At 46.2% G+C, this 15,042-nt stretch overlaps 1 protein-coding gene and 1 pseudogene across 1 annotated transcript; one reads left to right on the top strand and one right to left on the bottom strand.

The window, feature by feature from the left end:
- Positions 1-2,491: 2,491 nt before the first annotated feature.
- Positions 2,492-5,113, bottom strand: LOC148684956 (uncharacterized; annotated as a pseudogene).
- Positions 5,114-5,311: 198 nt separating this feature from the next.
- On the top strand, positions 5,312-12,856 carry MYOC (myocilin). The gene is made up of 3 exons (XM_035124284.3): positions 5,312-5,980; positions 7,688-7,816; positions 8,788-12,856. Exons 1-3 carry the CDS (start codon positions 5,416-5,418, stop codon positions 9,570-9,572), a joined length of 1,479 nt encoding a protein of 492 aa, XP_034980175.2. The 5' UTR covers positions 5,312-5,415; the 3' UTR covers positions 9,573-12,856.
- Positions 12,857-15,042: the final 2,186 nt, after the last annotated feature.

The following is a 15,042-nucleotide window of genomic DNA, read 5'->3' as shown; positions in this document are numbered from 1 at the left end:
GGCTGGAAGTTTCCCCACTGCTTCTCTAAACCCCTCACAGTTCGTTCCCTCTAAATGTAAAAGACCTTGGTTTTTTACTTTTTCCTCTTTAGTATTGCAATCCAATCCGTGGCCTGTTGACACCTCCTCCATGGGAGCATATCAATCTGAATCCAGTATTGTTCACTCTGGCTGGCAGAAGCTCTCCAGACACAGGTCTTTCCTAGCCTTCCTACCTGAGAAACCAGGGATTGAGCCTGGAACTTCCTACCTGCTCCATGCATGAGCTTGGCCACTGAGCCATGGCCCTTGCTTTGCCTTGGACAAGTGATGTGTGGCGGATTATATCCCCAGTAAAAGACTGGTGTGAAAAGGGAAAGAGAGAAATAATAAACGATCATTCTGTGCACTGCTGTAATTTGTATAATTTGGTATTCTTGTGATCAGAATACTGAGTAGCAAAAAGATAACAGTGAAATGCTGCTAAAGCTACAATCATATATATGGCAGGTTATGTTTGTGAGTGTATGAGAGAGAGAAGTTTTTCATTTATTGGATGTCATTCCTGGAAGTGTCTGATTTCTGCTACTGATTTTAGCAAATGGGGACTTGCTGGTTTGGCTATAAATTGACAATAAACTTTCTGTGATACTGATGTGACATGAGTGTGGCAAGAACTTGAAGTTTTTGTGGATAATCTTCTTGAAAACATTGGTGCATCACGTATGGAGTGTGTTGTGTAGATAATTATTTACATGGTATGTAGCAAGCAGTGTCTAGTAAGGGAGCTGTGTGGAGGTTATGGGAGAAGGCAAAACCAGCATCTTAGGTTAGTGTGGTAGACTAGCAGACTGTAGCCTTTGGGATGGATGGGATTTCTAGGGAAATATCTGGAATTCCAAGTGGCTCAGAATAAAGCATGTCAGGCCTTGCATTCAACATCCCTGAATAGCTTCCATTCAGTTGAGGATGCAATTCAGGCCCCAGAGCTTTGAGGCTTGGCAGTTACAATAGTGACACTGGGCACCCAAATGATAGCAGGAACTAAATTGGGAAATAGTAGTAGTAGTAGTTGAATTTATAAATTGCCCTATACCTGGAGGTCTCAGAGCGGTTCACAGAACAAAATGAAAATATAAAACCACGAAAGATAAAATCAAAACAACCCAATAACCCCCCCCCAAGGAGATGTTTTAAAAGGGTATAGGAGGTAAATCAGATCAACCAAATGCCTGGTTAAAAAGGAACGTTTTTGCCTGGTGCCTAAAGGTGTATAATGAAGGTGCCAGGCGAACTTCCCTGGGGAGAGCATTCCACGGATGAGGAGCCACTGCAGAGAAGGCTCATTCTTGTGTTGCCATCGTCCAGGCTTCTCAAGGTGGAGGCACACAAATAAGGGCCTCAGAAGATGATCTCAGGGTCTGGATAGGTTCATATGGAAAGAGGCGGTCCTTCAGGTATTGCGGTCCTGAGCCGTTTAAGGCTTTATAGGTCAAAGCCAGCACTTTGAATTGGGCCTGGAAACTAATTGGTTGTCAGTTGGACCAGGATCAGTGAAAAATGCTCAAACCATCTTGCTCTGATGAGCAACTTGGTCGCTGAATTCTGCACTAGCTGAAGTTTCTGAACAACATTCAGAGGCAGCGGCAGCCCCACATATAACACATTGCATTAGTCTAACCCTGAGGTTACCAGAGCATAGACAACAGTAGTTATGCTATTCCTGTCCAGATAGGGGCGTAGCTGGGCCACCAGCCAAAGCTGATGGAAGGCACTCCGGATCTGGATTGAGCGTCAGTTTTTTGGCTTTCATCCAGTCCATTATCAAGGCATTTCCACTGCCTCACCTGCAGATGTAAAGGAGAAGTAGAGCTGAGTGTCATCAGCATTCTGCTGACAACGTACTCCAAATCTCTGGATAACCCCACCCAGCAGTTTCATGTAGATGTTGAACAGCATAGGACAGGGGTGGCCAACTTCCAAGAGACTATGATCTACTCACAGTGTTAAAAACTGGCAGTGATCTACCCCCTTTTGGGGGATTCAGGTCAAAGTTGTTGAGTTTTTTTTTAGGAAGGAAAGCCCTGTTTTGGGGGGTTCATGTAAAAGTTGTTGAACTTCTTTAGGGAAGAGGAAAGCGACATTGAGCTCTTTTTTTTTTTAGGAAGGAAAGCCCTGTTTTGGGTGGTTCAGGTCATTTTAGGGGTGCAGGGCAAAGATGTTGAGCTTTTTTTAGGGAAGCCAAAGTTTTTTTAGCTTCTTTGGGGAGAGCCACTGATCTACCGGTGATCTACCACAGACGTCCAGTGATCTACCAGTAGATCACGATCTACCTGTTAGACATGCCTGGCATAGGGGATAGGATTGAGCCCCGAGGAACTCCACATTGAAGGTTCCACAGGGCAGACCCTCAGGGAATGACCATCCAAGCAGGCCCTGAACCACTGCAAAGCGGTGCCACCCACCTCTTAATGCAGACAGCTGCTCCAGAAGGATACCCTGGTCAGTGATATCAAAAGTCGCTGAGAGGTTGAGGAGAATTAGCAGGGACACATTTCCCCTGTCTCTGTCTCAACAGGGCGCCCAAACCAGGCCTAAACCCTGATTTAAATGGATCCAGAAAATCAGTTTCTTCCGAAAGCGCCTGGATCTGGTCTGCAACCACTTGCTCCAGAACCTTGCCCAGGAAAGGGAGATTTGCAACTGGCCAGTAGTTAGTTGGATTTTGTGAGTCCAGGGAAGGTTTCTTAAGGAGTGGTTTTACCACTGCCTCCTTCAAACAGGCAGGGACCACCCCTCTTGTAAAGAGGCATTGATCACCTCCCTAGCCCAGCCAGCTGTTCCTTCCCTGCTGGCTTTCATCAGCCCCGAGGGGCAAGGGTCTAGAGTGACTGATCCAAGCACCTTGTCCACATCGTTGAGCCATCAACACAACAGGACTAGACTGTGCTCTGGACACCCCTTGAGATTCATCTGCTGTAACAGCAGTCAAGGTATTGGTAGACGCAAGCGATGTTATCCTCAAAATGCTTTGCAGACAAGTCACAGAGAGCCACTGTTGGTTCTACCACCTCCTTTGGGCCAGCCTGTAAAAGGCCCTGTACAACCTGGAAAAGCTCTGCCAGGCGACATGATGAGGATGCCATGGAGGCAGCAAAGTAGGCCTCTTTTGCTGTCTTCACTGCCACTAGGTAGGCTCAATAATGACCCCTTACCAGTGTTCGGTTGCATTCATTTGAATCTTTTCTCCACTGTTCAAGCCATTTCCCAGCTTGTCTCCTCGCCCTAAGCTCTGGAGTATACCGGGGACCAATCGGGCTCCACAAAGTTGGTGAGAGTGCTCAGGGGTGATCGTGTTAATAGCCCAAGCCATTCAGATGTTCCTGAGGTCCTAGAGCCATTTGTAATCCCACTGGATCTATCAGCCTCCAAGGGAGGACCTTCCTAATAGTTCCCCTGTCTCTGCGGAGGAAAAAATACGCCAACAGCATAAATCTCAACAGGTTTTAGGAACAGAATTTAGGAACATTCTTCCTTTCACTGAATAGCAATATTTAGAGTGCCTTCAGGTGGCGCTGTGGTTAAACCGCTGAGCCTAGGGCTTGCTGATCAGAAGGTCAGCGATTCGAATCCCTGTGACGGGGTGAGCTCCCGTTGCTTGGTCCCAGCTCCTGCCAACCTAGCAGTTCGAAAGCATGTAAAAATGCAAGTAGATAAATAGGTACCGCTACAGCGGGAAGGTAAACGGTGTTTCCATGTGCTGCTCTGGTTTGCCAGAAGCAGCTTTGTCATGCTGGCCACATGACCTGGAAGCTATACGCCGGCTCCCTCGGCCAATAATGTGAGATGAGTGCGCAACCCCAGAGTCGGTCACGACTGGACCTAATGGTCAGGGGCCCCTTTACCTTTACCTTTTACAGACTGTCACTATTTTGCAGGAGGGATTCAAGTGCATGTTGGAACTTTAGACTTGAACATTTTAAGTGAGTTAAGTGTCCTGTCACCCTAGTGCAATAAATCCATGGGATGACGGGATGGGGAGCCACAATTTTTTTGCAGTTTGCAAAGTGGCAGGGAAGTGCATTGAAGCACATTGAAAAATGTGGGATGAACAATTAACTTACGGGAAAATGTGTAAACACACTGGAAAACAATGAAATTTAGGGTATGCAAACAGCAGCTTGAAATACAGCAAAGCCTTTGCCCCCCCCCTCAACCTGCCCGCTGCACTTTGCAGTGCTGTCCACATCAGAGGGGTGTGAGGGGTTCTTAGAATAGAATAGAATCAAAGAGACCACAAGGGCCATCTAGTCCAACCCCCTGCCAAGCAGGAAACACCATCAAAGCATTCTTGACATTTGGCTGTCAAGCCTCTGTTTAAAGACCTCCAAAGAAGGAGACTCCACCACACTTCTTCAGCTGACACGTAAGACCTTTGGGGTTTCCCTTCCCCTGCAACCCACCCCTAGTCAGGAAGCTGTCCTCTGCGCACGGGCTCTGACTGTCTCAGGTACAAAGTGAATGCAGCCTGAATTTCTTAGTTGGGTTGTAAAGGCAGGTTTTCCTCAAGAAATTACAGGATGGATATGGATTGTGGCTAACATCATATGTATGCAGTTTCAAAAACTAGAAGAGGGAGCACACTGGATGCGGAGTAGGCAATAATGTGTGAACAAAACATTCATGCCTCACATTCCAGACTAAATCGTGCACTTAGCACAATATTTTGTAGTACTTATTTCCATAATAACACATTTCTAAATGGTTTAATGGTTACATCTTTATGGTGTAGAATCCCAACTATCTTCGGCTGGCAAACTTTTAAACCTTCACTGTTCCAGAGCAATTGCTTCTCTGACCCTGAACTTGCCCCACTGCTAGATGGACAGACTCATGAAGCCATGCCCTCCGCAGACCCACACGGGTGGCAGATCTGCCTCTAAGAGTTTTGTATGTTCCTTCAGTAGCACCTTAAATAACAACTAAGTTTTTATTTTGGTATGAGCTTTCGTGTGCATGCATGCACACGAAAGCTCATACCAAAATAAAAACTTAGTTGGTATTTAAGGTGCCACTGAAGGAATTTTTTTATTTTGTCTCGACTCAGACCAACACGGCTACCTACCTGTAACATTTTGTATGTGTTGAGGATAAGGATCCCAAGAATGGGCACTGGTTCATATTCCCATGAAATCGTAAATGAAACATGATCCCTTTAAGAGAGTTGATTCCCATTAAGTCTGTGCCGCTGCCGCTCCCGCTGCCGAATCTTCTGGCAAAGCGACCCTCTCCTGCATCTCCCTGGTTCTCAGCTGTATAAAATTGAGGTCACTAGGAGCTCAGTTTCAGAACAAGTGAGAGAGAGCTGGTGAATGCCGCTTGCACACTGTGCTTCTCAGGGAGCCAGTGTGGGCTTAAAGAGGCGGCAGCGAAGCCATGAAGGAGCTGGTGACTTGGTTGCTTTCAGCTTGGATGGTTTGGGAAGCATTCGGGAGCACTGCACGCCTCCACAAAGCAAACAGCCAGGATGGCAGCTGCATCTATTCCTTCACAGTCCCCAGTGCAAACGAAGCCAGCTGCACTGACCCTGGGGAAGTGATGGCTGTTCTTGGGGACCTCCAGAGGGAAAGCAAGAGCCAGCAGCTAGAACTGGAGTCCTCCAAAGCAAGGCTCAGCCTCCTGGAGAACCTGGTCAGCCAGCTGCATGGAAATCAAGCAGCAAGGAGTTCCTCCTCCTCCTCTGTGGTGAGTTCGCTTCAAAAAGAGGTAGAGCGTTTGAAGAGAGAACAAGCCCAGAGGGACACACAGGTCGGCAGGTTGGAGTACACCATCAGCAACCTGCTCCGAGACAAGTCTGACTTGCAAGAGGATAAGAAGTGGCTGGAGGAAGAGAGGAAGGAGCTGGGAAGGAGGTTGGAGGACACCATGCAGGAGGTGGAGCGGCTGAGAGCGAGACACTGTCCCCAGGCTGGAGAGGCAGCCAGCAGGGACTCCCTTCAAGGTACTGTAGAAATTAAAGAACCCCCCCCCCCCAGTCATCCTTTTGTCCTAAATCAAAATGCATATCTTTTAGCCTTTCTTCATAGGAATGAAGGGAGCCTCAAACCCTTTGTAATTTTAATTGACCTTTCCAAACACTGCAATGGGATGCCATTTTGTGAGCTGGAGGGAAGGGGAAGTAACCAGACCTGCCGTTTCACCTGAGGTTTATCACCCTGAGTGTGTCACCCTGTTGGTGCTGCTAAATGCCCTGTGATTTGCAGAAAGGCCATTGAGTCATGTTCCCCCTGTGGCAGAGTAATCCATGGGTGACCTCAAGAATCAAATCAAATTTTATTAAACGGTCACAGACTAAATCGACCTCAAGAAGGTATCTGAATGAGGCTAAATGCTTCTCACAGGCCTCTTTCCAGGTTTGCTTAGCACAGACCTGCTTAGCACAAGGCTGGACTTTTTACAAGCCTTTGCATCATTTCCCCTGTCACAGGATGGCAGAAATAGGGGGCGGTGGAATTAATATAGAAGCTGGGATCTGGTGTCTGTCAGGGAATATTTTTAGAGTGGGATGCCTCAGGAGCAAAAGTAGAGTATAATTAGCATTTCAGGACATATCAGTCAGCAAGCTGGAAAGTAATTATACTACTAATGAGCAACAGTTTCCATCAAGGTAAGGCCAAAAAGCTTATGTCTCCTTTGTGGAAGGGTACCTGAGATTAGGAGACTTATGCCAATGACTAGAGAAAGAAAAGAGAGGCCCAGCTTTGTTTGGTTCTGGGGGTCGTTTCCAGAAAAGCAGATAGCTCAGTGAGACTCTTAATTTCAGGGTTGTGGGTTTAAGCCCGCATTGCAGGGGGTTAGACTAGATGGCCCTTGTGATCCCTTCTAACGCTACACTCTACATTTTTATTATTATTATTCAGGGTGGGGGGATAACTGAAATGACAATGAAACCACTGAGACTTCAACCGATGCTGGTTTTGTTTACTTGAAGTCAAAAATGAAATCTCTAATAAGGGATTTATTAACAACAGGAAAAAATTGCAAGGGGGCACAAAGAGAGAGAGAGAGAGAGAGAGAGAGAGAGAGATGAAGTACATCTGAGCACATTTGGAGAGTGGCTGGTATCCAATGCCCTCACTATATGAGCACAAGGATTTATGCACTAACAACAAAATTAATGCTATGTTGGACACAAGCTTAAATTTCCATCAACACCAAGAGGCCTATCTGAGCTTCCACATTTCGAGAAGCAGCAAGGCTTCACCTCTCCTTTTTCTTACCTTGGCAGTAATAAATAAATTGGTTGCTTGAACCCACTGCTAGTCCCTTAAAAGTGAAGAAAGATTGCTTTAAAATGAATCTAACCAAGGAAAGTGTAGGACACCACTTGTTTAATTCGATGCCATTGCTCCATAACATCACAAGTCAGAAGCAAATAGCTGACATAATTTAATCTCCCACAAGGACTTTTGACTGCTCAGAGAACTTCCCTTCTCTCTCCTCTCCTCCCCCAGCCCTGTAGGCCTATAGCTGGTTGTTTCCCTAATTTCGTTTCCTATATTCTTTACAAGCAATTTTATCATCAGGAAAGCCTTTGTTTCAAAGCTCCTTAACTGCAGACTAAAGTGCTCATCTTTCTTTCTGTCCCCTTAGCCTTCAGGGTGTTCATTTTATTTATTGCTCTCTCCTTCCCTGCTTTCCTCTGCAGAGTCAAATGGAAACACAGACACTCTGGACTACCAAGAGCTCAAATCGGAGCTGGTGGAGGTTCCTGCATCCCGCCTCTATCAAGGAAGCCCCTCACCTGGCCTCCCCAGCGCAGAGGGGGAAGAATCAGGTACAGAGCTCTCTTGGGCAGGTGACGATTTCCCTTGCTTTGCTCAATGCTGGCTCCTGCCCTTCCTTGTAGCACACTAGTTAAAGAATCCTGCCCCAAACACCTCCCTTTAAGCCCGCTTTTCACCAGTCCAAAGATGAAACTCTCCCTTGTCAGTTTGCCCTTTCAGAAGTGCCAGCTAGTCCTGAAAAATCACATTTTGACTGCCAGACTCCCATATATTACCTGTTTCCTTCCTTTATAGACAAACCTGTCCTGTTTTTTCTCCCTTCCACTCCCCACCACCCATATCACGAAATGGTTTATTCCAAAGCAACAGTATAAAGCAGCGTCCCCAAACTAAGGCCTGGGTGCAGGATGCGGCCCAGTCGCCTTCTAAATCCGGCCCACAGACAGTCCGGGAATCAGCATGTTTTTACATGAGTAGAATGTGTCCTTATCTTTAAAATGCATCTCTGGGTTATTTGTGGGGCATAGGAATTCGTTCATATTTTTTTCCAAAATATAGTCTGGCCCCCCACATGGTCTGAAGGACAGTGGACTGGCCCCCTGCTGAAAAAGTTTGCTGACCCCTGGTATAAAGCAACATTTCACATATGTTTCACATGTAGAACACTACATGGAAACCCAATATCAGAGGGAGCATCTATTTTGAGTCTCCTTAGAAAGTTTGAAACCCCGTCCTACAACATTCCTGTTAGTGAAGACTACTCAGATGCTTAGAAAGTTGAGGTAATTTTTGTATGATTTAAAGTAGGGTTGTAAGCTTCCTTGATTATTTTTTTTACAATCAAGTGGTGTATAAATTTTATGTAGCAAGCAAACAAATGCATAAAATGCCTTTGGTTTGGGGCAAACTGTAAAATAGCACATTTGAAGAGCAGCTCCTCCCCCTCCCCCCCTCCCTCTCAATCTCAAGTTCAAATCCTGCAATGGCGTGAAGTAATTGGCTTACTTATTTCCTGGAACAGGCTGTGGAGTGCTCATATCGGTTGGTGAGCCAGTGACCTTCCGCAGGGCAGAGACCATTGCTGGCAAGTATGGCGTGTGGATGAGGGACCCAGAACCCATCTCTCCCTACAGCCGAGAGACAACTTGGAGAGTTGATACCGTTGGTTCGGATGTCCGCCAAGTCTTTGAGTACAACAATGCGGATCAGTTCACCAAAGGCCACCCTTCCAAAGTACATGTGCTGCCCCGATCCATGGAGAGCACTGGAGCTGTCGTTTATCGGGGTTCCCTCTACTTTCAGACGCGCAAGTCTAGAATAATGGCAAAATATGACCTGAAGACTGAAGTTATTACAGTCCAAAAGGAGCTACCCAATGCTGGCTACCACGGACAGTTTCCCTACTCATGGGGTGGCTATACAGACATCGACTTTGCAGTTGATGAGATGGGGCTGTGGGTAATTTACAGCACTGAAAACGTAAAGGGGGCCATTGTGCTTTCTAAACTGGACCCAGAGACCATAGAGATTGAACAAACATGGGAAACCAACATCCGCAAGCAGTCAGTGGCAAATGCCTTCATGATTTGTGGCTCCTTGTACACCATCAGCAGCTACTCATCCCCTGAGGCCACTGTCAATTTCATCTACTCCACTAACACAGGGACGAGCGCACCACTGAACATCCGCTTTGAGAATCGCTACAGATACAGCAGCATGGTAGATTACAATCCCACAGAAAGGAAACTCTTGGCTTGGGACAACTTCAATATGGTTGCCTATGATATCAAGCTTTCCAAGATGTGATTTGCTTGGAGAGAGTGGGGAGATGCTATATCAAGGGAAGCTTGGAGCAGGAAGTCCATATGACCACCATTACTTTGACTAGTTACAATATGGGGCACACAAATCATGCCAAAGCTATCCAGACCAAGCTCTACTGAAGATACAGGAGCTGTGTGCAAGCTCAATCCTGTGCTTAGTGGCTGTGCTCTTTTGCAGCTGCTATTCATTTCAGTGGAGTTTAGGAAGGAGAACTTCCCATGGATTGTACCCCAGTTCACTGGCCTTAATGGGCACCCATTGCCATTTGCTCCAAAGGTATCTGCACAGTATAGCCTTTCCTAATTAGACCTGGAACACAAATGCATGCAGCCTTAAAAATGACACAGTCATTGCCTCTGCAGCTCTCTTCTTAGCCTGGCCATAGGATTCAGCACTGTTGGTTGACAAGCAGGACTGAAGTAATCTCTTTCACTCTCTTCTGTGGACCTGACCTGACAATGGTGCATTCATTACGTAAGTGTAAAGTTACCGTTGTTATATTTGGCTTTAATGTAAAGCCCAGCTTGCCTATAACAGCCTGGTGGCTGCCTCTTCACTGCAGAGAACTTAGCAGAGAGGGCACTTTGTGGTGGGGAAGGGGCTGCTTAAACCTTTCTCACCCACTTCTTTTTGCCTGTAAAAGGTACTGTAAAGGTAAAGGACCCCTGACAGATAAGTCCAGTCGCAAACGACTCTGGGGTTGTGACGCTCATCTTGCTTTACTGGCCAAGGAAGCTGACGTTTGTCCGCAGACAGTTTTTCCGGGTCATGTGGTCAGCATGACTAAGCTGCTCCTGCCGAAACCAGAGCAGCGCATGGAAACGCCATTTACCTTCCCGTCGGAGTGGTACCTATTTTATCTACTTGCACTTTGATGTGCTTTTGAACTGCTAGGTTGGCAGGAGCAGGGACTGAGCAACGGGAGCTCACCCTGTCGCGGGGATTTGAACCGCTGACCTTCTGATCAGCAAGCCCAAGTGGCTCAGTGGTTTAGACTACAGCCACGCGCATCCCTTTTTGCCTGAAGTTTGTCTTAAACTGCTTCCTCCTGGCAGTTCGAAGTTCCAGGTTGAAGTTTTCTCTCTGTGTTAGAAATAAACAGTGTACTGGTGTAGTAAAAGCAATTGAGAGATATTTCAGAGGAGTATAATTTGTCAGAATTACAAATCTAAGAAGTGCATTAAGTGAATAAAAATTCAGAACAGTCCCTGCCTGCAGGCTTGCAGTCTAAATTCCATTTAGGCTTTGCAAGGTCTGTTGAGGCTGGGGAACCTGTGACCCTCTAGATGTTTTTGGACATGCAGCTCCCATCATCTCTGGTGGTCAGGGCTGGAGACAGGTCAGCATAGGTCAGCAACTAAACAATAAATCATCCGAGGCCAGTGAAGGAAACAACCCACAGCTCTTGCCCAGTGGTCTCAGCAACTCTTTTCAGGAGGTCTTGCCCCAAGGAAGCAGTTGCGAGGACTGAAGGTCCCTGCCTTCCCAGTGCCCACTTCTCATCTCCAGGGTCTTTCCCACACAATGACAGGCTGTATCTGCGCACCACTGCACCTCTCCTCTGCCCGTTTCATTTCTCTGCGTGTTCTAGGATACCAGGGGTGAAGGGAGCTGGTTGCAGCAGCAGCAGCAGCAGCAGCAGACTCCTGTATGGAAGTCAATAAACAATTAACCCTCCAACCAGTCATTTCTTTTCTGCAGTGTTTCTTGAGGCACTCTATTTTGCTATACAGCTCTTTTTCAAAACAACAACAACAACAACAACAACAACCTAAGGGGGTGTTCCTGGCAGTGCCTGGAACTTTTTAGAAACAACAAAAAAGGTTCTTTTTAAATGGATAATGCAATTTGTGGTTTGAGACCCATCACAACAAAAATTGGGTGAAGTCACACCAAACTCACATTTCAGCCTGCCGTATTAATTCAAAATGGCTCTTGGCATCCAAACATCAACAGAGATACTCCCACCCCAGCCTCAGGAACCCTCATGCTGAGTCTGGCAATGAAATCTAGAGTGCCAGTTGAACCTATGTCAAAAATGTGCCAAGTCATGCCAAAGTGATGTTTTGGTTTCCAAGTCATGCCTAGCATCTAAAAAATGACATAGTGTAGTCTGACATTCTACCTTGGGAACTATTGTGCCAAATTTGGTGATGATATCATATCCTAAGAGGCATCTGAACATATAGAGATTCAGAATTATAAATCTAAGAAGTGCAGTAGACCAAGCAAGAGGACAGACAAATCTCTGAACTCTGTGCTGTATGTATGCTGTGAGTTGTACTTGCTTTGCATTTGAAGCCTACTAGGGATCTGGTGGAAGCCTGTACTTTATGTGTATAGTGAAACTGCCTTAATGCTTTGGACCTGTCAGTAAAGGACTGAAGTGAGTGAAAAGTTGGAGTCTGTATTTCTTCCAGCACAAGCTGCACTGCCACGAACCTACATGCTTGGAGGGCTGTACACGTTTGGCACATGCCATATGTCAACAGTGGGCACTGCCCTTGCCACTCTCTTGATACTCTGGCAGTTACTGTGCTGCTGTCCTGCATGTCACTTAACTAAAAGTGTCCCTACGAAGACAGGAATATTGTCTTCTTTGTGCCACATCACAGATTTTGAAAGAAGCAGCTCCTTTCTACTAGGAGTGATGAGAGCTTTTGCCATTTGTCTTTCCACTCATCTGCCCACACCATGTACCACTTGCCTCCAATCCCTGATATGCCTGGCACCACCTATTTGCTCCTAGGCTCTTCTGAATCTCAGCATCTCACTGCCCCAGGATATTTGACACTCCTTTCTTTAATACCTATAGCAAGAGAGCATTAGTATGCTTTTGTTCTGATGGAATTAACCTGGCAACTCCTTCAGAAAAACTAAGAGGACTTATTACACAAGCATGACATCATCGAGGACTCCTATTATCCAATCAGAATGAAACACTGATGACAAATCCACACATAATGGATCAGGATGGACACCAGGCTGCAGCCTGCTCTGAAGCATTTCTGCTGAGGTTAATGGAATTGAACATCTAAACTACAGTGACGCGATGTGATGGTGGATTTAAAGGGCATCCAACAACAGTCCACCTGTGACAGAATTTTGACGCTGTGCAGTAAGTTTGGGGTCAATTTGCAAGTGCATTTGTTTTAGGGGTGCCATATTTCAAAAAGTGAAAATCCAGACACAAAAGTTGTTGACTTTTGGGTTGTTGTTTTTTTGCAAAGCTGTTGAGCTTTGACTGCAATAAAGTGGTTCAGTCACACAGCCTTCTGTTTAGTTTCTCTGTATGTGTGCAATGTGTTTGACCAAAGGCCCCATGGAAATGAGTTTTGAAGGAAGAGAACAAGGGGACTTCTAGGCACAAGGGGCAAAAGATCCTTGCAGATGTCTCAGGATGGAGCTGGATAAATTGTTTTGGATGAGAGGGTATCGAGAAAGGGGCAAGGGACAAATCCAAGGAGGGTTCTGTATACAAGGATGTGTTTGTACTGTGCCTGGTTTGAGAGACATACTCAGCAGAAAGGCAATTGGACATAAGAACTGTATCCTACACTGATTTGCCATTTTTGGAGCAGGTGTTTTTTCTGCTTACAGCAGTTAAGCATGTCTTTATTTACAGTAATCCTACTCATCCATTTTAGATTTTAAACTTCCTTTAACAGGCAGACATGACTATACTGTGAGAGGAGGCTGCAGATTTGGGATGCCATGAAGGGGTGGAAATCAGCCTTTCTGAGTCTCAGAGCCATGGCCTGCCAGAAGGGCTCCTGCGCAGGTCTCCAGAGGCAGGGGCCACACAGCGCAGGTTTACTTAGGTAGACTTAGGAGAGAGAGTGTGACACAGCAGAGGACAGGCTCTTGCACTGATGAAACAGGGGCTCAAATCCCGGGCTAGCTTGGCCAAATTTTAGTTTGTACCCAATCTGTAAAGTGAATTGACCAGAGTATTTGTAAGTGCCAATTCCAATAAGATAATTACTATAGAGCAGTGGTTCTCAACCTTGGGCCTCCAGATGTTTTTGGCCTACAACTCCCATGATCCCTAGCTAGCAGGACCAGTGGTCAGGGATGATGGGAATGGTAGTCTCAAAACACATAGCTGCCAAGTTATCCCTTTTTTTAAGGGATTTTCCCTTATGCTGAATAGGCTTCCTCGCGAGAAATGGGAAAACTTGGCAGCTATGCTCAAAACATCTGGAGGCCCAAGGTTGAGGACCACTGCTATAAGAGTACACACAAAATCTATAGAAATTGCTATAAAAACTAGCATGTAACTGTTAATTACACCAAACTGGGCAGGGTGCCTTGGCACTGGCCAAACTCAAGTAACACAGCTAAGCAGCTAAGCCTGAGTTCCAGCCGCTTGAATGACTTGAGTTTCCCACTACAGGTCAGGCATCTATGGACTATCACCCAGCTGCACCGAGGGATGGATGCGAGATGTTTTTGCATGGCTTCATTAAGTCCTTGCTTTTCAGATGCTTCTCCTGCTCCTCCCAGAAATGTCCACAGCTTGTCCCCTCCTGAGCCAGGGGGACAGCCCTGCAGATGCCACTGCCACTGCCACTCTGCAACATTTCGCCAAGGTCTTCCAAGCTGCCTCAGACAGGGCTGCATGCAGCGGCTCTCAGACAACCGGGTATTTCCCACCAATGACCAGAGCCTCATTAACCCAATCTCTCCAGTCTGTGCACAAAGAAGTCGAAACATCACCTATCCTGAAAGAGGTCTCTGTTCTCCCCCATGGTGGCTTACATGCCGGAGAGATGGGAGTGGCACACCACCACACTCCAAAGACCCTGTGTGCAAAGCAACTGATCTAGCAGAGCATCAACCTACATCTGGAAGCTGGGCTGTCTACTCCCTTGATACAAGAAGTCTGAACCCCACATGCCAACATGGAAGCTGTGCTCCTTCTCTTCCAAGGCATTATATCATTTACTCATCACCTGTTTCCTTGAGCTATTTGCAAAATGAAGGTGGCCACCGATTCTCTAATAATGTGCCACCAGTTCTTGTTGCTGTGTATCCAAGGGAACAAGGTTCCCCACCTCATGTGGAACAGCTAGCCCAAATTGACCGGACTCCCACACCTGCTATTCCAGACAGCTACCTTGCCTTTTCTAGGTAATAGGAATGTGTGCCAAGTTTGAACAGGGCATCATAAATTAATGGTCACTGCATTAGATCTCTTTCTTGGTCTTTTCATATTTTCTTCCTCTCTCTTCATGTGACCTTGGCTTTTGTCATGCCTCTCTTTTGCTTTGTATGTCTGAGCAACATCGCTGCAGAGATGGATTCTGGAGCTGCAGAATATACCTCCCCTTACAATATTGGTGGGTGGGCTGACTTGCAAAAGTAATTTCTTAAAGCATTTATCATGGATAAATTTGCTGATCTAGGTATTCTACAGTACTCTCGAGTAACTGCAAATTAATTTAGTGTA

Source organism: Zootoca vivipara, chromosome 7, assembly GCF_965207765.1.
Source record: "Zootoca vivipara chromosome 7, rZooViv2.hap1.1, whole genome shotgun sequence".
NCBI classification, from domain to species: Eukaryota; Metazoa; Chordata; class Lepidosauria; order Squamata; family Lacertidae; genus Zootoca; species Zootoca vivipara.
This window is presented reverse-complemented; position numbering and strand designations above follow the sequence as displayed.

Excerpts from the sequence above, each read along its gene's own strand:
- MYOC (XM_035124284.3), top strand. The coding sequence starts at position 5,416 with ATGAAGGAGCTGGTGACTTGGTTGCTTTCAGCTTGGATGGTTTGGGAA. Across the intron at positions 5,981-7,687 it reads CAGCAGGGACTCCCTTCAAG|AGTCAAATGGAAACACAGAC; the intron begins GTACTGTAGAAA and ends TTTCCTCTGCAG. Across the intron at positions 7,817-8,787 it reads CGCAGAGGGGGAAGAATCAG|GCTGTGGAGTGCTCATATCG; the intron begins GTACAGAGCTCT and ends TTCCTGGAACAG.